Here is a 25,035-nt window from a genome sequence, read left to right on the forward strand (position 1 = left end):
TATATATATATATATATATATATATATATATATATATATATATATATATATATACACACACTGTCATTAAGGTTATGGTGGGTAAAAAAAGTGACAAAAACCCTCCACAGTAAAGCATAAAGCAACTGTAAATATTACTGTATGTTCATTTGCATGTCTTAGACAGGTCTGCAACCCTGTCTTTCCCCATTGTCACCCAGCATACAGCACTTCCACTGCAGCAAGGGATTCTGGGAAATGACATGCAAATGAGCACTCAGTGCCACCTTTTGTCTCAAGCTCGTATTACACAAGCCAATCCTCAAGCCAATGCATGCTGTTTTAAACACAGCTTTTAAACAGAGGCTGGGATGAGATGCAAAGCCATTAGACCTACTCACATACCGCAAATTTCATACATGTTTCAACCTTGATGGGTATCATCAGTGTGAGGCTGGTCTTAATGGCTAGCAGGTTTGAGACTAGACTAGGTAATCACCACTGTCATTAAGGTTATGGTGGGTAAAAAAAGTGACAAAAACCCTCCACAGTAAAGCATAAAGCAACTGTAAATATTACTGTATGTTCATTTGCATGTCTTAGACAGGTCTGCAACCCTGTCTTTCCTATATATATATATATATATATATATATATATATATATATATATATATATATATATATAAAAGCAATACGATACCGTTTGGAAACGAAATCAGCAGGCAGCACTCCAGAATTGAACAAACAAGTGTATTGAAAAAATAAACACAAAACCAACGTTTCGGTCCACGAATGGGACCTTTGTCAAGGTGGTGCAGTTACAGGACAGGAGTGAACACATATATATACCCTTAGAATACTCACAAATAACAGGTGCTGCAAATAAAGTTGATTGCACAGCGTGATGTCAGGTGCAGTGCTGACCTTGGGTAACCTCAATGTGAGCACTCAGTACAAAGTGTACTTAGTAGCTCAATAGGAAATATAGTGGAAGCCACTGCAGGGGGGATTAAAGTTCACACAGTGGCTCCCAAGCCAAAAGTGGTGTGTGTAGGCTCCACATGTATGTGTGTGGCAGAAGCCATAGAGCTGAACTGTGGTCCCTATTCACATTGCTGCAGTGTCATTTATGTGCTGAGTGCTCACATTGAGGTTACCCAAGGTCAGCACTGCATCTGACTTCATGGGGGGTGGGGGGGGGTGTCGGAGCGGAGCTGGCATCAGGGGGGGTGTCGGAGCGTGTCTGGCAGGGGGGGGGGGTCGGAGTGGAGCTGTCTGGGGGGTTGCTTGGAGCGGGGCTGGCTGGGGGGGTTGCTTGGAGAGGGGCTGGCTGGGGGGGTTGCTTGAAGCGGGGCTGGCTGGGGGGTTGCTTGGAGCGGGGCTGGCTGGGGGGTTGCTTGGAGCGGGGCTGGCTGGGGGGTTGCTTGGAGCGGGGCTGGCTGGGGGGTTGCTTGGAGCGGGGGCTGGCTGGGGGGGTTGCTTGGAGCGAGTCTGGCAGGGGGGTTTGATCGGAGCATGGCTGGTGGAGGGGGTATCGGTGTGGACTACTGGGGGAAGTGAGGCTGCTAGGGAAGTCACGGTGGCTGCTGGGGGACATGTAGGGCTGCCGGCCACCTCTTCCCTCCCTCCTCCCGATCGGGCGCGCGGCGGCCATTTTTTTAAATTAGCGTGACCCCGGTAATAGCGCGGTCGGATCGGGTGGCCCCCGAGGACCGCACTATAACGGAGTTGGGCTGTACATACACACACACACAGACACACACACACACTGTAGCAACTGGATTTCAGAGGACACCAGTTTTATTTTTATCACAGGAATATCCAATTGTACCCATGTTATATACCGAAGGAGCTTCCACTACCGAAGGAGCCCAAATCTCTGTGGTATACCGATCATTTGACAAGGGGTCACTGTGTAATCGGATTTCCCATTATGTAGACTTTTTCGTCAGCCCTTAGTGGTGAGATACTACTGTACTAGGGCCTACATTGGCTCAGATTTAGCATACACAGGTCGTCCGTGTGAGTTCACCTGTGAGGGTTTGGGAGTCACGCTGCCCTCGGCGTGCTCCTCACTCACCTACAGCTCCGACGGAGATCCCCGCAGCACACTCTCATTCCCTCACCGGAGCGCCGGTCACTGCTTCACGTGGGCGCGCACGCCAGGACTGCACTTCTAATCTCAGGCTGGCGGCTTCACCCGGTCACGCGCACCGCAAACCCGCTATACGGAGGCATGGCCACACGGCGTCGCCCCAACCCCTTAAAGGTACAGCGCATCAAAACATTGCTGCAATCAAATGCACTCAGACTACTGGGCTTTATGGCTCCTCCCATGGGACTCATTCTGGACCTATCCCTGCGGTAGCCTGGCCCTTCCACACACCCCCACCTTGCTGCACTGCTATTGGACCCTCTCTCCTATATATACCTGGCAGAATCACTGACTCGTTGGCTGAGCATAGAACCAGTTGTTCTCACCTTTCTCTGCCTCCCTAGTTCTCTTTGCAGACTTCCTCGTGAACCGAACCGGCTTCCGCTACGTCTTCCTGTACCTCTGGCAACCTGAACTCGGCATACGGCTACACGACTCTCCGCACCTCTGGCATTCCGATCCTGGCTTACGGTAAACGACAACGTCCCTCTCTCCAACCCCGGACTTGGCAAACGGCCTTCCTACCAACCGTACCTCTCCTACCCCGATCCGGAACCCCAGACCAATCTACTCTCAAGACGTGCCCACGTGGCTGTGGGTGGCGTTCTAACCTTTCCCACCTCAGCACCGCGGTCCCGTCTCGTTTGTGGTGAGCACATCCTTACATTATGCTCAGCCCACCAAAAATGCACCCCGCTGAGGTGGAGCGGACTTTAAATGCCCATACTGCTCTTTTTACAAGATTAGAGTCTTATCTGGACCAATCTGATAAACGAATGGATGCTTTACAGCAAAGCGTCCACGCCCTTACTCTTCAAGTTCGAGGCCTCACGCGCCAATCTCCACCCGTGGCACCGGCGAATCCTTTCCCGATACCTCCGTTCACTCCAGAACCACGTATTCCTCCTCCCAAACACTACGCGGGGGATCCCCAAGGATGCCGGGGTTTCATTAACCAATGTCTCGTTCAATTTCGTCTCTCCCCCTCTCGCTTTGTGTCTTCTGTCTCCAGGGTTGGCTACATCTACTCCCTTCTCACCGACCAGGCACTGGCATGGGCCTCTCCCATCTGGGAACAACAGGGGGCTCTCACACAGGACATCGATCTTTTCGTCGAGGAATTCCGAAGAGTTTTCGATACTCCAGCACGGAAGTTAACGGCAGCTTCTGCTCTACACCACATAACTCAAGGAGATCGTTCGGTTGCCGTGTATGCTGTGGAGTTCCGCACTCTTGCTGCTGAGACGGGTTGGAACAACGAGGCTCTATCTTCTGCGTTCTGGCAAGGTCTGGCTGAAACTCTAAAGGATGAGCTCGCCGCACGAGATCGTCCTACTAACCTGGAGGAGTTAATCGCTATGGCTATCCGTGTGGATCAGCGCCTACTGGAGCGGAGATACGAACGTTCTCATTACCGTCAACGGGTTCCAAGAAGTCTTGCTCCCACCTTCGTGGCTCCGTCACCTTCTTCCGGGGACATTCTTGAACCAATGCAGTTGGGGGGCAACAGGCTGTCTTCTGCTGAGAAGCAACGTCGGCGCACGGCTGGACTTTGTATGTATTGTGGCAATTCCACTCACGCTTTACCCCAGTGTCCCCACAGACCGGGAAACGCCAGCTCCCAATGAGATCCCGGAGAGTTTCGTTGGGAATACTGACCCTTTCTCCCATCGTCCAAAACATCCTTCCTACCAGGATAGTCTTGCCTATAATACTGTCTGGAGAGGGGTTTCACACCCGGGCACGGGCGTTCATTGATTCCGGTTCTGCAGGTAATTTCAATGATGAGACTTTTGCTAGACAGAACAATATTCCATTTATCAACAGGAGGACGCCTGTAGGTCTGGAGGCCATTGACGGTTGACCTCTAAATCCGGCATTCATCACACTACAGACGGTACCTCTTCTACTGCAGTTCGTCGACGTCCATACGGAGATCATTACTCTCGATGTAATCCACACTCCCTCTGCTGAGTTGATTTTGGGTCTTCCTTGGCTCCAACTTCATAATCCTCGCATCGACTGGACGGATCGGGAACCTGTGCAGTGGGCTCCTTCTTGTGCCAAGACATGTACCAGGGTTTTCCAGAAGATCGGTGGAGTATCTACCATATCAGAGAAGATCAACTCCTTACCTTCTGTGTACTGGGAATTCCGTGACGTATTCGATAAAGCACGTTCCGAGGTACTACCGCCGCACCGGTCTTTTGATTGTCCCATTGACCTACTTCCTGGAGCACCTCTTCCCAGGGGAAGATCCTACCCTCTCTCTCTTCCAGAGACAAAAGCCATGAACATTTATATTGCCGAGAACTTAGAAAGGGGTTTCATCAGAAAATCTTCCTCCCCGGTCAGAGCAGGATTCTTCTTCGTCAAGAAGAAGGACGGTTCTCTCCGTCCATGCATCGACTACCGGGGTTTGAATAATATCACACGCAAAAATCGATACCCTCTGCCTTTGATTCCGGAACTCTTCGACCGCCTCCAGGGAGCAACTATCTTTTCTAAACTGGACCTGAGAGGTGCTTACAATTTAGTAAGGATACGAGAGGGGGACGAGTGGAAGACTGCTTTTAACACCCATGACGGCCACTACGAGTACCTGGTTATGCCATTCGGTTTGTGCAACGCACCAGCAGTTTTTCAGGATTTTGTCAACGAGATCTTTCGGGACATTCTTAATACATTTCTTATTGTTTACTTAGATGACATCCTCATCTTTTCTAAATCCGTTCAAGAACACATCAACCATGTTCAACAAGTGCTGTTACGCCTTCGGGAGAACCATCTCTTTGCGAAATTGGAGAAATGTCAGTTCGACCTCAAATCGGTGGCGTTTTTGGGATACGTTATCTCTGACTCCGGTTTCAACATGGATCCAGAGAAACTTAAGGCTATTTTGGACTGGCCTCGTCCTACCACTCTCAAAGCCGTGCAACGCTTTCTGGGTTTTGCAAACTATTACCGACGTTTTATCCGCAATTTTTCCTCTACAGTATCTCCCATAACGGCTCTCACTAAGAAAGGTGTAGATCCTTCATCATGGTCTGAAACCGCCATACGGGCATTTGATCTGCTAAAAAACGTTTTTATGTCTGCTCCCATCCTCAACCACCCGGATCCTAAACTTCCATTTACCTTGGAGGTAGATGCATCGGACATCGGGGCTGGGGCCGTCTTGTCACAGAGGACATCTCCCTTAGCTAAACTGCATCCATGTGCCTTCTTTTCGAAGAAATTTTCGGCCGCAGAACGGAATTATGATGTCGGGAACCGGGAGCTTTTGGCGATCAAGTTGGCACTAGAAGAGTGGAGACACTTCTTAGAAGGTACTGAGACACCCATAACCATTCTTACAGACCATAAGAACCTTCTCTACTTAGAAGGGGCACGTCGTTTGAACTCTCGACAAGCCCGCTGGGCATTATTTTTTTCTCGATTTAATTTTCTCATCTCCTTCATCCCTGGCTCCAAGAATCTAAAGGCGGATGCTCTGTCTCGACAATTCCTTGCTGAAGACAAGTCTGAAGAGCAGCTAGAGACAATTATTCCCTCTAGATGTATCCTGTCCGCCAACTCGTTTGATATTATGGGCAAGATTCAATCCGAGCAATCACAGATTCCTATGGGGCTCAAGGTTCCGGAGGGAAGACTCTACACGGCGCCTCAACACCGCAAAAGGGTTCTCGAGTGGTGCCATTCCTCTAAGTCTGCAGGACATCCAGGGATACGGAAAACCAACGACCTTGTTCAACGTACCTTCTGGTGGCCTGAGAGGGCTAAGGATGTGGAGGAGTTCGTCAAAGCATGTGGCACCTGTGCTCGCAATAAAGTACCCCGGGTTAGACCTGCAGGCCTTCTTCTTCCCTTACCCATTCCAGACCGTCCTTGGAACCATATTTCTATGGATTTCATTGTGGAGCTCCCAGACTCCAAAGGAAAGAATACCATTCTTGTGGTAATTGATCGTTTTTCCAAACAAACTCACCTGGTGCCCTTAAGGGGTCTTCCAAATTCCTCCAGGCTTGCGGACATTTTTATCCAGGAGATTTTTCGTCTTCACGGAGTACCTGCAACCATCGTCTCTGATCGTGGGTCCCAGTTTGTGTCAAGATTCTGGAGAGCCTTTTCTCGGAGGATGGGTATTTCACTTAATTTTTCCTCGGGTTACCACCCACAGACCAATGGGCAGACGGAGAGGGCCAACCAAAACCTGGAACAATACCTTCGGTGTTTCATAGCCGAGACTCAGGATGATTGGGTAGATCTACTTCCTTGGGCTGAGTTTGCTCTTAACTCCCTTCGCAATGACTCCACTCAAGAATCGCCCTTCTTCATAAATTGTGGCTTTCACCCTTCCCGCCTACCCTTCTCTCCTATACCCTCAGGAGTACCTGCAGTTGATAAACGCATCTCCCGCTTAAAGGACTTATGGACAAGGACTCAGGAGAACTTAAGGGTGGCTACTGGGAGACAGAAACTTCAGGAAGATCGTCTTCGACGCCCGGTTCCGGAATTCGTCCCAGGAGACAGTGTTTGGCTTTCCTCCAGGAACATTCGTTTAAAGGTTCCTACCATGAAGTTAGCACCTAAGTTTCTCGGTCCCTTTCCTGTGGTCAAGAGGATTAATCCTGTGGCTTATCGTTTGCGTCTTCCACCCTCGTTGAAGATTCCTTCAGTCTTTCATGTTTCCTTACTTAAACCTGCATTCCGGAGTTCTCGCTTTTCTAAGTCCACGGCATCTCCACTTCCTCTTCTGGTCCAAGGTCAAGAGGAGTACGAGGTTCAGTTTATCCTGGATTCTAGGATCTCCAGAGGAGGGTTACAATATTTGGTTCACTGGAAGGGCTTTGGACCTGAGGAACGTTCCTGGATTCCCCACCGGGATCTCCACACGCCTCGCCTCGTTCAGGCTTTCCATCGCAAGCATCCCTCCAAGCCATGTCATGGATGCCCGGAGGTCGCCCCTGAAGGGGGGGGTACTGTGAGGGTTTGGGAGTCACGCCGCCCTCGGCGTGCTCCTCACTCACCTACAGCTCCGACGGAGATCCCCGCAGCACACTCTCATTCCCTCACCGGAGCGCCGGTCACTGCTTCACGTGGGCGCGCGCGCGCACGCCAGAACTGCACTTCTAATCTCGGGCTGGCGGCTTCACCCGGTCACACGCACGCAAACCCCGCTATACGGAGGCATGGCCACACGGCGTCGCCCCAACCCCTTAAAGGTACAGCGCATCAAAACATTGCTGCAATCAAATGCACTCAGACTACTGGGCTTTATGGCTCCTCCCATGGGACTCATTCTGGACCTATCCCTGCAGTAGCCTGGCCCTTCCACACACCCCCACCTTGCTGCACTGCTATTGGACCCTCTCTCCTATATATACCTGGCAGAATCACTGACTCGTTGGCTGAGCATAGAACCAGTTGTTCTCACCTTTCTCTGCCTCCCTAGTTCTCTTTGCAGACTTCCTCGTGAACCGAACCGGCTTCCGCTACGTCTTCCTGTACCTCTGGCAACCTGAACTCGGCATACGGCTACACGACTCTCCGCACCTCTGGCATTCCGATCCTGGCTTACGGTAAACGACAACGTCCCTCTCTCCAACCCCGGACTTGGCAAACGGCCTTCCTACCAACCGTACCTCTCCTACCCCGATCCGGAACCCCAGACCAATCTACTCTCAAGACGTGCCCACGTGGCTGTGGGTGGCGTTCTAACCTTTCCCACCTCAGCACCGCGGTCCCGTCTTGTTTGTGGTGAGCACATCCTTACATCACCGTGCTATAACATACAAAAAAACTATTTTACGTTCCAGAGGCTATTCTTTGTACAGCTAAGAGGGATGGCCATGGGTTCTATCATGGCCCCATCATACGCAAATCTATTTATGGATTATTATGAGAAGCTTCACATCCTTGCTGATGTAGGCCTCGGGCATGGTGCCTCCTGCTCTCCCTCGTCTGCTCAAACTGGAGCTTTTTTGTGTCCTGGCAGGCGAGGCAGTGAGCGCGCTTTAGGGGCGGGTGGAGGCGGAACGGAGGCGTGGCGGGAGGCGAGGCTAGTCCCTCGCTCCCATTGGATGTGAGCGGTCACGTGACCGCTTCTCCGCTCCCCTGAGCGGCAAATTTTAAATTTGCCTGTCTCTTCAAAATACCTGAGCCTCCGTACGCATGCGGAAGCGGCTGCTAAAGCCACACTGATGACAGATGCAGGGGGTAAGTGCATCTGCTCAGCGCGGCTCAGCACGGCCTACTCTACTATGTCCCAGGCCGTAGACTACTCAAAATATATCAAATTGTACAAGCGATAAATACTGTAGATGCCATGTTTCTGATCTGGCAAGGCCCTAGTGATGCCCTCACTGACTTCATTGATAATTTGAATATGATGGCATCCACTATTAGGTTCACTCTGACCTATAGTGAGAAACAAATATGCTTTTTGGACATGGTACAGTAGTCTACAGAACTGGGACGAGACTTGGTACTAGACAATACCATAAAGAAACATATAGAAAAATGCTGTTGCTTGCATCGAACAACAAAACGGGACCACAGAAACAAGGATTACCATACTCACAAATGTTGCGAGTAATTAGGACAACTAGTGACGACAGTGAGAGACTACCAGCTTTGATTAACATGGGGAAAGATTTATCAATAAAGAATAAGATAATGGTCAGGTACAGACAGCTATTGATAGGGTCTGTCTGGTTGATAGAAAGGATCTGCTTCTGTCCTGGAACAGGATTGTGTATTTTCTCCGCTCTCGGGCTGCCAGCACTCTCCAGTATAAGTTGTAAACATTGTTGATACAAATGTTGCCTTTCCCCATAGCCTTTTAGTCAGTTGCCTTGGCAACACCCCTCTTTTTTCCAGTAACATGGTTTGCCCATTCTCCCCTGCCATGTTTTAGCATATGGTTGCTCCTGGCCATATATCCTGTTTGTACAGACAAGCGTACTTCCTCTTGGATCTTGCAGTCTGTGAGTACATACATTTTACTGCCCCTCCCATACAAGGCATTATTAATTTACTGCCCCCCCCCCCTTTCACCTCCCCAAGTTATTTTTATGTTCCTGTTGGAGAATTCAACAGCAAGGAAAGAAGTATGAAAACTAGAGACTTGATAGAAGAGAGATGCACTGGATCTTCACTCTTCACTCTTCTACTACTCACTGATTGGGACATTAGTAGTTTTTTGTGAATGATCCATTGCATCCTCTATCAGTCTCATAATATTATTCTTCATAACTGCAATTTTTGCAATTGATGGTTAGAAATATAAACTCTTGGAAATTGACATTCTGAATAATGATAGTTTAATCTTTTTGGTGTTTATTGCTCATCGGTGCTGTGCTCCATCTGTATACATGGAGGATATATATTGTTTAGTTAGATTATGCATGTGTCATTCATATATATATATGTATAAGGATTACATTACTATGTGTTATGTATACAGATGTGTTCTATGTATACAGAAATAATTGTTTTACTGTATAATCAATGATTATGATTAACATCACTATGTACTATGTATGTAGATGTAAGGGTAAAAGGGGACGATAGACAGCACTCTGATAGTGTTAAATTTATGCAATTGCAGGGTGCACGGAACAAAAGGGGACCCTTATTCCCCTGTATAGTACTAACAAATCTACGTAAGTACCAGCACTCACTGTGTAATAGCTAAATGATGAAAACAGTTGTAATGTAGAATAAACATTTAATAATAAAACGAATCAAATAAATCAAATTTGTTTACAGAAACCAGTATCACAAATGGGCATGTCACAAAGTGAGGGGTTGGGGGGGGGGGGAAAGGAAAAGGGGAAAAAAAACATGAAACACAAGGAATGTACACAAAAAACGGAGAACGGCAAGTATGCTAAGGGGGCGACGTTTTGAGGGACTACCTCTTCATCTGGCCCATTCCCCCTGGTCCAAAAGGTCCCAGAGGTACTTCCCTAAGCCTCCCTTCCCCTATAACTGGTCAAATCAGATACCCCTGAAAATAGATAGCAAACATACAGTGTGGGCTAAATACAGCTAAACAGCTAATAGCAGGGCAGCAAGAATCCACTAAAGTCAATGCCAGTAGTTCAAGTACCACAAGAAACTGTGGGCAATGGTACAGTAAAGGCTGAACACAGCTTGCAAGAAAGCAGCTTGCAAAGAAGCACCAGGAGTCCACAACAGTCAATGAAAGGTTAATGGGAATAGCAAATGAAGACAGTAATCAAACCCTCTGGCTCTGCTCCTTGTGCTCGTGTGGAGCCTCAGCATGCAGGAGGTAAGATTTTATGCACTTTGATAAAGCCATTTGTTGACGAAACATGTCAGTGTAAATCTCTTCTATTTTTGGCATAATAAATTGTTTTCTTATTATCTCCCTTTCGCTTTTTGAATTTGTGGTGCAGCGTTTTTTCTGGGCTTTTTGCCTTATCTATTCTACTGGTTATCTATCTTCAATGTTTTTGCGCACACACAACCAATTTAAAAGGATCTTTTACCCTGAAAGTGAAGGAACTTCTGCGGTTGTGGTTTCCACTAGGGAGTGACAAATCATTGTTCACCTGTCTATGAGTATCATTCCTATTATTGTTGGACTTATATATTGAACTAGAGGTGTGATGTTTATGCGTTCAAATATATATATATATATATTGTCAGATGACTGCAGTTCAATGCTAAATCCTCTATAAGTACATCATAAGGACTAATATTGTCAAGGCTTGCAAAAGGGTTTTTCCTATTATATACCATAGCGTATCATAGAAAGGATTCCGGATTTATACCAGTGGGTTTCTTTATAGTGAATCCCATATATTTCTTTGAGCCCCAGTCCTCCCTGATGTAGGGAACCCCATTGAAAACTAGAAGGACTGTGCGATTCTACTAAAGTCAAATGTTAGGAAGTATCAGCAAAAAAGACACTACAGGGATGTGAAGAAAGCTGCGTGTGTGATTCAGTCAGGATACAGATCCTACGTCATAACCAAGCAAGCTGCTTTCCAAAAACACAGAATTCAAGAACCAAGTTACAATGGAATAGTGCAATACAAATCTACTACCATGCCCACATAGTCCGAAGTAGGTTCCTTACTGTGAAAGCAGCAACTATAAAGATTCCGTCTGTGACGGAACGAGGTACTAATGTATCCAGTATTGCACGCCGAGAGAGGCGTCACTGTTTGTCTAGCGGTGGTCTCATGGGAATAAATCAATGCATCAAGAAAGAGCCATCCAAGAGTACAAGTCTGTTGACTGCAAAGGAAAGATGCCACAGGGTACAGTCAGAGATGATGAGAACTCTGCCAAGCTTGATGTGCTGGAGCTAAATGATGCTGAGCCAGGCGCAGATGGTCATTTGGGGGGGGGGGGGGGGTGCGGGCATCAGAGAGATCTGTTTACTCCTCGTAATACAGGACATTCATTCCAAACATCCAACAATCGTGAGTCAAAAGACAGGCTAGGATGAGAAGATCAAAGAAAAAGCGGGGATCTACAAAAAAAAAAAATACTTCTAGATGGTCCTCACATCATGACCTTTGAGAAGCTGGTAGAGAGGGACCTAAGGATATTGACAGAAGGTTATATATTCATTCAACCACCATACAATAATTTAACAGAAATTGAACGTAGAGAACATAATACTTTTAAAAAAGACAAATCCCTCATCATCAATAACCTCGACAAGGGAGCAACGATTGTTGTGCAATCAGCTGTCAAATATAAACAAGAAGCGCTTGGACAATTGAATGATGGGTGTTCATATCGCAGGTTGAAGAAAGACGCTACCAATATTTTCCTTCAAGAGTTAGGGGAATTGCTTTATATGGGTGATATATTATATGTTTAGAATGCTAAAGAATTGGACTTTCTGTATTGTCTGCACCCTATTGTACCCATTTTTCACTATCTCCCAAAAATCCATAAGTTGCAGACATGCCCTCCTGTCCAGCATTGGATCTTTGGGAGATGGGTTTTCACGCTACATTGATAGGTTTTTACAACCCCTAGTTCCGTCTCTTTTTGATGGATACTAATGACTTACTTATTGCCATACAAAATATCAAGTGGAAGACCAGTTATCAATGGGTGACAATGGCTATGACATCTTTGTATACAATTATTAAACATGAGCAGGGTGTAGCTGCGATTCAACATTTTCTTCAGTTTTCCAAGTTATCTCGAGCACTTTGTACTTTTCTTTTAGATTATCACTTTTTAACTTACGCACAATAATTTTTTGTTTGATTCACAACTTTATTTACAAATCAGAGGCACAGTCATGGGGGACTTAATTTGCACCTTCCTATGCTAATTTATTCATGGTATTGTGGGAATCAATTTGTATTTTTAGTGAACTCAACCCATTTTGTGAACACCTTATATTTTACAGATGTTATATAGATCTTCTATTCATTTGGGACGGTGATTATTCCACACCACACATTTTTTCATGCACTTAACACCAATGACTACAATCTTATGTTTACATTTGAGCACAACATACATCACATTCATTATTTAGATCTTATGTTGTACATTGATCTCAATGAAGATGTAAAGACAGACATATACGGGAAGTCCAATGCAACAAATACATTTCTTTTTTTGTTACTTAAATTTTTTATTGAGCATTTTTGGACGTACAACATAAGGTAAACAAAACATACAACACAGAAAAAAGGGGGGATACAGTAATGCAAATAAACTGGTTGTGGAACAATAGAGAAGAGGGAGATCGAGGAGGGGGGGAAGGGGTAGAATTTGTACCAATATAGCACTGAACACAACAATTTAAATACCACAAGTATCACTCTGTTCAAAGTATTCTAGTCTATATATGGGGATATACCTGCATGGCGGAACCAAGGAGCCCAAATCTCAGAGAATTGCGAGGTAGAGCCGTTCAGATAGGTTGAGAGTTTTTCCATATAGACTATATGCCAAATTTTGATGATTATTTGATTTAAGGATGAGGGGGGGGGGGGGGGCGGTTGTTTCCATTTTTTGGCAATTGTACACCGTGTAGCGTTTAAAATTTGGGATATTACTCTAGCTTTTTTTTTGGAGATATTAGCCATTGGTTTTCCTAGCAATATATATACTGGGTCGTGTGGGACAGAGATTTCTACTATCTTATGTATTAAGGTGAACACTTCCGTCCATGTTTGTTGGATTTTGGGGCATGACCAGAATATGACCAGCATATATATATGCAGTATATTCCCGACTTCACCACAACCACGCCAGCACAGAGGGGTAACACCTGGGAGAAAAGAGTGCAACCTGGCAGGAGTCATATACCATCTGAATATTAACTTGTAAATATTCTCCTTAATTACAACGCATGATGAATTTTTGGAAGCAGCTTCCCAGATGTCTGTGCAGATATCGAGATCTATACAGACGTTAAGATCCTTTTCCCAGGATACCATATAGTTATTGGGGGTTTGGTTGTCCTTGATAGACAATAAACTGTGATATAGTCTGGAGATAATGCCATTTGTGTGGGGCTGGTGTAGACACCAGTCCTCATACAAAGTTAAAGCATGGGGTTGACTTGGCTTGTAGATTGATTGGATATAATACCTAACCTGCAGAAATCTGAAGAGTTCGGAGGAGGGGATATCATGGTTTGTTTGTAACGAAGCGAATTGGGGACTTTCCCTTGGGTGAGGATATCCTTAACTCTTGTGAGTCCTTTTTGAACCCAGGTATGGGAGTGCAGGTTTCCTGTGTAGAAAGGAAGGGAGGGGTCCGAGAATAGGGGTTGCATAAGGGAAGGGGTATCGGTTAGTTGGAACTTGGTTTTGAGGGAATCCCAGAGATTACAGGCAAAGGATATCACCGGGTTCTTGTAGGTCTCAGGTGGTCTAGACTTTTTATTGAGCCAGAGAAGATTTTTTATTTTACATGGAGAACAAATCAAGTCCTCAATCTCGACCCACCTCGTTTCGGTTGGGTTTGAATGCCAGCTAATAAGTTGCCCTAGCTGTGCGGATCTATAGTAGTTTTGTAAGTTCGGGAGAGCTAAGCCTCCTTCTGATTTGGACTTATAAAGAATATCTTTACGAACTCTGGGTCGCCTATTTTGCCAGACAAACTTCAAAATTTTCTTCTGTGTATTATTTATGTCTTTCTGACAGATTTTAACCGGGAGAGTTTGGAAGAGATAGAGGAGTCTAGGTAGAATATTCATTTTAATAGTGGTTATTCTCCCAAACCAGGATATTATATATGGATTCCAAGTGGTTAAATCCTTAGCTATCTGGTCGAAAAAGGGTTTAAAATTTGCGTTGTATAAAGTTGAGTAATCTTTTGTTAATTGAACCCCTAGATATTTAATATGGTTCGAATTCCATTTAAAGTCGAAATTTAGTTGGAGAATTTTACTAATTCTTTAGGAAGATTTAAGCTAAGGGCCATGAATTTGGAATGATTCATTTTATAACCTGAAAGGGAGCCAAATTCTGATAGATCATGAAAAAGGTTAGGCAGGGATGTGAGAGGTTTTGAGAGTGTAAATAGTATATCGTCCGCAAAAAGAGCTATTTTGAATTCTTCCTGGCCAACAGGAATACCCGCAATATTGGGATTCATCCTTATCCGGCATGCCAATGGTTCTATGGCTAAGGCCAACAACAAAGGTGACAGCGGACAACCCTGTCTAGTTCCATTTGATATTGAAAAGGGATCAGACAAGGAGTTGTTCGTCCTCACCGTGGCCGTTGGTGTGGAGTAAAGTGTGTTTATGCTATTTAATATTTTGGCTGTGAATCCCATCTCCGAAAGCATAGCGGACATAAACTGCCAGTCTAATCGATCGAATGCTTTTTCTGCGTCTAAAGAGAGTAATAGAGATGGGCACTTTGTGTGTTTTGCTACGTGTATTAGATTCAATGTCCTCCTTGTATTGTCAAGGGTTTGTCTGCCAGGACGAACCCCACCTGGTCCGGATGAACCAGTTTAGGGAGGATATTATTTAATCTGTTGGCTAAGATCTTTACATAAAGTTTAGATCAGTATTTAACAGTGAAATAGGTCTGTAGCTAGAGCACAGCAGAGGATCTTTCCCCTCTTTTGGGATTACCACTATGGTAGCGCGAAGCATATCCCTAGGAGGAGGAAGGCCTAGTAGCATCTCATTAAATACTTTGGTAAGAAATGGGAGGAGCATTGTGGAATATTTCTTATAATAAAGATTAGAAAATCCATCCGGACCAGGGGCCTTCCCAATTTTCAGGGATTTTATTGCTTCCATAATTTCCAGGGGCTCTATAGTTTTTTTAAGGTTTATGATATGGTTCGGATCTAGAGTGAGGAGTCGGCATTCTGCTAGATAATTTCGAATCTTTATTGCTCTTTTGTTTTTAGCCGAGTCTCCCATTGGGCCTGGTAGGTTGTAAAGGGATGTGTAATAGTCCTTAAATGCGTCACTTATAATTTTGGGGTTGTGGGATACTGAGCCATTTTTAGTGTAGATGTTATGAATTTTAGCTTTAGCTTGTTTCTGCTTTAATTTGCGTGCCAACATTCTATCTGCTTTATTACTTTTTTCATAGTATTTCTGTTGGGTCCATCTTATAGCTCTTTCTGCGTTTGACACCAACAAAAGATTTAGTTCTCCCCTCACTGAGATTATCTGCCTGTAATTTTTCTGAGATGGGGTTGACTTGTGAATAAATTCTAGTTCTGATAGTTTTTGTGTTAGTGTTTCGATTTGTTTTGTTTTTTCTTTTTTTTTCTGAGAAGCCAGGGCAATCAGTTTGCCTCTTATCACTGATTTGTGGGCCTCCCAAAGGGTAAAAGAGGAAACCTCTGGGGTATTGGTTAATTCAAAGTATTGGGCCAGTTCTTTTTCTATTAATTGGAGATTTTGTGGGTTCAATAGTAGGGATTCGTTCAAGGACCACGACCTTGTTTTATTTTTGTTAGTGAGGCTAGCCAATTTGGTTATAAGTGTAGAGTCGTCTGACCAAGCAGAGGGGGCAATTACTGCTGAGGAAATATTATCGCTAATTTGTTGGTCTATTAGGATATAGTCAATTTGAGAATAGCTATTTTGGGGGTGAGAGAAAAAGGAGAAATCCTTTATTTTGCTATTAACTAATCTCCAGGATTCTACCAATAACAGCTTCATGGTCATTCATACAAGTCCCCGAGTAGAGGGAACTATTTTTTGTGGCGGAGGGAGACTGGGAGATTTATCTAGATTTGGGTCCATAATTGCACTTAGATCTCCTGCTAAAATTAGAAGGCCTTTCTGGACAGAGAGAGTTAAATTTGTTAGTTCCTGGAAAAAAGATTCTTGATTTTCATTAGGGGCATAGGTGTTGACTATTGTTCTATCAGTGGAGTCCAGTGACCCTGTAATAATTAGAATTCTCCCAGCGAGATCGCTTTTAATTTTGTCTACTTTGAAGTTTACATTTTTATGGAAAAGTGTAGCTACGCCATTTTTTTTTTCGTGGGAGTTGATGACTGGTAGACTAGAGGGTAGTCGTTACTGAACAGCAGCGATTGATCTTCCTTTTTCAAATGAGTTTCTTGTAGCAAAATTATATCTCCTGCCAGTCTTTTGGCTTCCGAGAGGGCAATACGTCTCTTTCGGGGGTTGTTTAAGCCTTTGGTGTTTTGGGATATTATATTAATCGGCATGGTGGTAGTTCAGGGTTCTATAATACAAAAGAACAGAGTGATAACTTACATATAGTTGAAGAGTCGGTACATCCGTCTTCGCAAACAATCTGGAATGGGAACATATACAACGAGAGATATACATATTATTACATGATAGTGACAAATGCTTGCAGAACTTGGAGGGGGGGTAGGGAGGATGCGGAGGGGTAAATCGAGGACCCCGGCTTCCAAATATTGTTTGGGGGGACCAGCCATAGTGGGACCCGTGGTGCGAGTCTCTTGCACTCACAGGTTAAATGAAGATGAGGGGGGCGGGCAGTGGCCCAGCGGCTCAGCGCTCCTTTGTTTAGGAGCTAAGCCTTCGAAAAAGGAAAACAAAATCACCCCATGGAGTACGGGGTGGGTTGTGTGTGTGATCTTACACATCAGGGAAATAAAAGTAAGAATGGGGGGCATTGAACGTTATAGCTGTTTACATCAACATATCCTTTCTCAATTTTAAAAGCATTAAGTAGGGTTGGCTGGCAGCTATAGTTTGGCAGACTCTGCATTCGTAGTCTACAGGGGTAGAGGGATAAATAACATGGAGAAAGTTACCTAAAACGTAACCTTTAATATTTTAGTCTGTAATAAAGAATTAGTAGCTGAACTTTGGGAGGCCAATTCTATTATAGACAACATATCGGTCTAAGACTTATATTACAAATACACTTTTATCTAGAAGACAGTTCCAAACAAACATTGTACTGTATATCAGTCCCTTTAAGTGTTCAGATTAGTTCAAACGGATTGTCAAACTTTGAATGTCTCGAACTTGTGGGTAACTTGGGAGAACAGTTTCACAGTGAACAAAGAAATAACCTGGGTTTTGGAACTTGCAAGTTTTAGAAACTTGGAAACTAAACTCGGTAACTTCTTGATGTGCAGGTTGTCGTGGTCGTGGTGGCTTGATCAAGTTGGTCGATGTGTTCCAGGTACCGCGACCGTTGGTTAGTTTTTAGGTGGGTTGCTGGAGTGGGCCACGTCTTGATTAGTACCTTATGTCCAGACCACGTTTTGGCTTGCCTGCCATCTTAAATGGGTGTTAAGTAAGTATCCAGCTCTAGTTTATCAAGTGGGTTGGGTCTTTGCTCGCCTAGAGGTTGGAGTTTTCACCCATGCCTGGCGTTGTGCCTTAGGTGAATGACGAGGCCTTTGAGAGGCCTCCGGATCCTCTGGTTCGAGTAAACCATCGTAGTTTTTCCTCACCTTCTTCTGGTGAGAGTAGAATGTACATCGTTTCTTGATAAGTGAACAATAGTTTGCACGGGAAACCCCAGCGACAGAGGATTTTATTGTTCCGCAGTGAGTTGGTGATCTGCGTGAACATTCAGCGTGATTTGAGCCAAGTCTGGAAAGATGAGGAGTGGAACGTTATCCTGCTCTATCTTTGGGGTGGTTCTAGCGGCTTTCAATATTTCCTCTTTAATACGGAAATAGTGTAGGCGTGTGATCACGTCTCGTGGCTTTGCTGGGTCTAGGCCTTTCGGTCTAGGAAGCCTATGTGCTCTGTTCATCTGAAGTTTTTCATCCGATGTTTCGGGTAACAGGGACATGAAAAGCCGAGTGAGATATGTGTCCAATTGGGCGTTGTCCACTTCTTCCGGGACGCCTCTGATCCGCAGGTTATTGCGTCTTGACCGGTTCTCCGTGTCTTCCAGTTTTTCGAAAATTGTTTTGACTTGAGTTTTTAATTCGATTTCTTGCGCTTGGGTCTCTTGTGCAAGGGCAGTGTCATCCACCTTCTCCTCCAAGTCCACAATGTGGTCTCCTATAGACGCAATCTCCTCTCTGATGCTGCGGCGGAAACTCTGCATCTTGGAGTGGAAAGAGCTTTATATTTCTTGCACAAACACCATAATTTCTTTGCGGGTAAGTGGAGCGCCCGTCTCTTCTCCAGAGTCTGGATCTGAATCTGCGTCTCCGCCTGCGGTAGACGCTTCTTGGTCTTTGGAGCTTTGTTTTTTGAAGAAGATGGATGCCTCGCTGGTTTTTTTTGTTGTTTAGTGGGCGGCATATTTTTTGTTAGTCAGTCAATTTTTGCTGAAAGTAGAGCTGGATTTGTTGGAGTGATGTAAACAGAAGGATTTTAAATTGAGATGAGCCCCCTCATTCTTAAAATGTCCCGATCACACACACATTGTTTACATTTCTTTATTTGATTTTGGTTGAGCCTTTATCCCTTGATAATTTGGTCCCTTCTTTCTCATCTGGGCTAAGCCTACACTGGGCCCAGTCAATTTAAAGGAGGTAGTGGGGCTCAGAGTAGGGTTTACTTGGAGGGGAGATTGTTAGCAGGTCTTTGCTTGCTTTTAATTGGGCCTTTGTTCCTTGACACTTTGATCTTCCCCCTCTTATATGGGCAGATTTTAGAGACTGTACTAGGCCCAATGGGAAGTTTATAGAAGATGTTGGGGCTCACAATAAGGGTAAGTTGTAGGGGAGGGAGAGTGAGTGATTTTTATTAGCACTTTCTTCTAGCTCTTTGCTTTCAATTTGACTGTTTTTTCTTTATTCAGATGTAGTGTGTGCACTGCTGGTGGACCAAGATGGCTGCCGGCCACCCCTCCACACTGTATGTGCAGGCTGGGTGGACCAAGATGGCCGCCGGCTACCCCCCAACAGGGCTGCGCCTAGCGATGAGTCCCTTTCCCTGGTGAGTTGCACAAGACCTTGGGAAGTGTTTTGGGGTGTTCTTTCCCCGATTTTGAGGGTTTTTCCCTGGTTTGTTTGACGTTTCCTGAGGAGCAGAGCAAACTGTGACCAGCACACTCAGCCTCCTGGCCACGCCCCTCAACAAATACATTTCTTAAAGAAAATAGCAATCATTCGAGATCCCTAATAAGAAGTATCCCAAAGGGACAATTTCTTTGTTTAAAAAGACTTTGTTCCAATAATGAAATATTTCAGATACAGTCCAAAGAATTGGCATCACTATTTCTACCGAGAGGATACAGAGAGTCTGATATTAATGATGCCCTCAATACTGTTAAATCAATAGATCGTACAGATCTTTTACCATTAACAAGACTTGGTAATAAATAAACGTTCAGTTCAAAATGGGGATACATAGGTATATATATATATATATATATATATATATATATATATATATATATATATATATATATATATATTAAGGTTATGGTGGGTAAAAAATTTTTTTTACAGGCTTTGCATCTCAAAGCCCTTGCTTAAAAGCTGTGTTTAAAGCAGCATGCATTGGCTAAGGGTTGCTCATGTAATGTGAGCTTGAGATAAAAGGTGGCACTGTGTGCTCATTTGCATGTCATTTCCCAGAATCCCTTGCTGCAGTGGAAGTGCTGTGTGCTGGGTGATAGTGGTGAAAGACAGGGTTGCAGACCTGTCTAAGACATGCAAATGAATATACAGGAATATTTACAGTTGCTATATATATATATATATATATATATATATATATATATATATATATCATAATACTGAGTTAAGTTATGGTGAGTAAAAAAAGTGACAAAAACCCTCCACAGGAAAGCAAATATGCAAATACAACTGTATGCTCATCTGCATGTCTTAGGCAGGTCTGCAACCCCACCTTTCCCCATTATCACCCAGCATACAGCACTTCCACTGCAGCAAGGGATTCTGTGAAATGACATGCAAATGAGCACACAGTGCCACTTTTTGCTTCAAAAACCATTTTTAACATGGTTCCCTATAGGCTTAAGCTTGCTGCATGGTCACAGCTTTGAGCACAGCCAGGGTTAAGGTGCATACCCAGAAAACCACCCACAGACAGCTGTTTCGACCTTGATGGGTCTCATCAGTGTGGGGTTGATTTTAACTGGATATGCATAAGAGGCTATGGGATAGGCTATACCATAATACTGAGTTAAGTTATGGTGAGTAAAAAAAGTGACAAAAACCCTCCACAGGAAAGCAAATATGCAAATACAACTGTATGCTCATCTGCATGTCTTAGGCAGGTCTGCAACCCCACCTTTCCCCATTATCACCCAGCATACAGCACTTCCACTGCAGCAAGGGATTCTGGGAAATGACATGCAAATGAGCACACAGTGTCACTTTTTGCCTCAATAACCATTTTTAACATGGATCCCTATAGGCTTAAGCTTGCTGCATGTTATATATATGAGAGAGAGAGATGATAGAGATGATAGAGATGATAGAGATGATAGAGATGATAGAGAGAGAGATAGAGAGAGAGAATCCACTCCAGCAGGAGCAGACACAAGACAGCACTCAAAGGTAAGTAAGAAATATTGTATTAAAAAATAAAGCACGTTTCAGTCCTCGTGGTCATGTTTGTGCTTTATTTTTTAATACAATTTTTCTTACTTACCTTTGAGTGCTGTCTTGTGTCTGCTCCTGCTGGAGTGGATTACTTTTCTCTTACTATTGGTATAGGACATGCACCGCAAACTATTTATGGTATTGGGCGTGCCGGCTGCCCCATTTTATTTTGTTATATACAGTGTTCGACAAACCTATACATTTGCACGCCCCGAGCGAGTGGATTTAACATCGTGGCGAGCGCCTATTGGCCCAAGCAGCACACGTTTGGTACTAGGTGGCGAGTAGATTTTTTTGTTCGGCGAGTAGATTTTTTGCTGATTTGTCGACCACTGGTTTTATATATATATATATATATATATATATATATATATATATATATATATATATATATATATATACACACACATACACACACACATCATTTAGCTGTGTTTGCTTTCCCTTTTCTGTCCTAGTCACATGTCTCACTGAGACATGATTAAATAGTTAAACATAAATGTAATAAAATCTCCTCTGTGGCTGTTCCATGCCTAGCTAACATGTGAAGGGAGATTTGTAAGAAAAAAGGAAGATTACTTCAACTTACATTGATTTATAACTTTTGCAGAGAAATACTGTAGAAAAAAAAAAAAAGGAAGATGACTGATGGACTCAAGTAGATACATGGCCAATATGAGCAGATCAGATACAGTATATGACAACCGCTGTGAACCCCCTTACTCAGCCCTGATAACTGCTTCTTGGAACCTTTTGCTGCATTTCTTCCGTATATATAGGCTCCTTCCTAGAACTTAACAGAAGACACCCATTGTATATATTGTGATATTTGCTTTGAATATTTTCACATCAAGGCTATCGTGCCTCAAGTTGGAAAATCTAATACAAGTATTTTTACATTATAAAACGTGCATTAAAATGGTAAACAACCGAATCGTGTTTAGGGCATTCAATTTATTGTAGTTTGTGAATAGTAGTCACTATTTCTTGTGTAGCATTTACATACTATGGATATAGCCCCATATTTGCTAAGCAGTGATATGCAATAAAACACATTTATTTCAATAGGATAAATATGGGCCATAATCCGGCAGTAAGGAGCAGAGACCACAACCTTGATAAACGCTGATGTACACTGGCGACACACTTTATTCGAGCTTGGCTAGTCCCACGAATTCGGGTATACCCGGGTGTATTGCGGTTTGTGACTGTTTTCTGCCCGAGTGCATTGAGTTATTTTCCAAGCAGGGATTGAAGCATTTTATTCCCGCTGGCTGCAATACTGCACAGTATATATATATATACTGCATTACAATTCATGAATTTATGCCATCTGGTAGACACGCGAAGCATTGCAGCCTATTAAATCCTAATCATTATCATTTAACAGATCAGCCGCCCATCAGCCAGGCATGAACCCAGGCTGGGAAGGCAAATGCAACAGGGCTTGTCAGAGGTGAGGAGTGGCGCATTCCAGGTATCTGCCAGGTACATACCGGGTATTTGCTCGAATAAAGTGTGTCGGTGCAGTAGTTACTTTTACAGAAGTAACGCAGCATGTATTTGTATCCATCGGATGAAGGAGTGGTTCAGTGAGTAAATCTATGTGCAGCGCAGCGTACACGGTCAATGCTATACCAGAGAAACAATTATTATTATGAAATACTAGCTTTACACATTAACCTGACCTGCTTAACCGAGTCTTGCTGAGCTGCAGGTACCTTGTCTATTCGAGAGACCAGGAAGGGCTTCTTCACAAACGCGATCCGTGCGTCAGTGTTCAGAGCTAGGAACTCCTGCACCTCCTCGCTGTTCGTAATCTCAGGGAGTGCGCACAGTTGCTGCAAAAATGTACATATTGTCATAATTAAGTCAAGTAATTAAGTGCTCAGCTGCGGAGAAAAGAGATGCAATGTCTGGAAAATGTCACTGAAAACTGGAGGAGTATCTTTCACTTTTATGGTTAAATGCACAATGCATGGTCTCTGGCAGTGGTATGGTTTACAGAGCAACATGCTAACAGTACTGTATCTCTCTGCATGCATACACTTATGTTTGGTAGCTATCCCTGTAGTACTGGGTCAAGACGGGCTAAGGTAGCCTGGAAAGAACCAGGAAATCCTGTACAATAGCTAGCCATTATCTCTGTGGCTACTGCAATATAGCCGTTTTAACTACCAGTCTGTGCTGCCTGAAGTACTCTGTTGCATACACAGACATAACAATGAAGGTACATACGTGGCACACCAATGTTAAAAGATATAAATAATACAGTTTTTTCTCCTTCGTGCTCACCCTCTGTTGATCCCGGCGTCTCAAGGCTGGATCCACATAAATGTAGTAGAAATTGGAGATGGAGGTAGCACACAAAAGACCGTATGGTCTGCGAAAGGGACAGGATTGCCCTGAAACGTTACTGCTTTGTTATTGCTCTGATGTACTAAATACAGCTAAAGTTTTTTTAACTCCATTTAAAGTCTCCTGTGTGCTCCCTCTATCTCCAATTTCTACTACACAGACATAACAATATGGGTGTAGTTACTAAGCAGTGCGCTAGCATTAGGCTGCGCTTATAGTGCCGGCGACGGCGCAGTCGCAGCAAAACAAATGCAATGTTACCGTCGTGTGCGCTTATAGTGCACTCAACGGCGATAAAGCGACGGAGCGATAGTGCTACCAGAAATCTGGTAGTCACTTATTTGATTTTTTTTGGCGACTGTCTCCCCTGGCGGCCAATCTGGAGCTTCTCCGTGCCTCTACCCTCCCCTTTTATGACGTCGCAGCCAGCGATATCGCCCAAAACCGAAACACATCTTTTGCAAATGGCGACGGGTGACGTCATCGGTCGCGTCGCCGGCACTGTAAGCGCGGCCATAGGCATCTTCTGGCATTTAAACCGGCCACCAGCTGTCATAGGGCCCAGAAAGATCTCTTATGGAATAGCTCTTACTAAATATGGCCCTAAATATTGTCTGCACGTATTAGGGTGTACAATATGGAGCAGGTCCTGTAGGCATCACTAGCCATTTTAGGTTTTATGTAGGAATGCTCTTCAGTGTTTGCACTAATATTATGAAGTGATACTTTGAAGATATTTTTGGCAGTATCAGTGAATAGAACAGTAATGCTCAATATACAGTATGTGACAGTATGACGTTAATTGAACACTGCTCTGCAATGCATCTGCTCTTCTTCTGTCTTACCTTTAGAAAGGACTCCAGCAGGCTCTTCCTTGCTTCAACTTTATCACTATCCATATTCCCAAATGGCAAATCTGGGAACAGCTTCTTAGGACCCTTAATGTCTGAAGTCCAAAACAATGGAAGAGAAGGTGAAATAAAAGATCAAGCAAACCAAAACAGTCCTGTACCAAAGCAGATCCCTGTTTCAAGGCAGTAACCTTTCCAATTTGATTACTTCAAATCAACAAGATTTAATCCCTGCTGTGTTTTATGCTCATCTCAGCATATTTGGTCTCTGACAATTCTAACACAATGAAAACTGCAAGTCCTGGCATTCATCACGATCATCACGAGCAAATCAACTCTTAGGTGTGAAGAGTTTTTATCTCCCACCCTATTGTATTGCCAATAACGTATAAGTAAATACTCAAAAATGTAATGATTGTTGATACATTCTTCTGTGATTCAAATATTTTTCTGAATTAGATGACGCCTTTTTAATTTGGACTAGCAATTGATATTATAGGACAAGCTTACGAGAGTTCTCCTCTCTTCCTCTGTTCAACACAGATGTAAAATCGAAGATGGCAATCAAAGACAGGGGAGGTAGGGGTACGGGGGGGAGGGGAGAGAGGGAGAAGGGACCAGAAAGAAAAAAGTCTGTGACGTCAATGCCATTACCCAAGACCAGCGGGTCACCGGTATACTGAGTCTATCCAGACTGCACCT

At 44.1% G+C, this 25,035-nt stretch overlaps 1 protein-coding gene across 1 annotated transcript in view; it reads right to left on the reverse strand.

Moving 5' to 3' along the window:
• SNX19 (sorting nexin 19) overlaps positions 1–25,035 on the reverse strand; it is a 115,005-nt gene that overhangs the window by 59,085 nt on the left and 30,885 nt on the right. The window contains 2 exon segments of the mRNA XM_075603365.1: positions 22,846–22,965; positions 24,328–24,428. Coding sequence (XP_075459480.1) covers positions 22,846–22,965; positions 24,328–24,428 — 221 coding nt within the window.

This window comes from Ascaphus truei, chromosome 6 (genome assembly GCF_040206685.1).
Source record: "Ascaphus truei isolate aAscTru1 chromosome 6, aAscTru1.hap1, whole genome shotgun sequence".
NCBI lineage: Eukaryota > Metazoa > Chordata > Amphibia > Anura > Ascaphidae > Ascaphus > Ascaphus truei.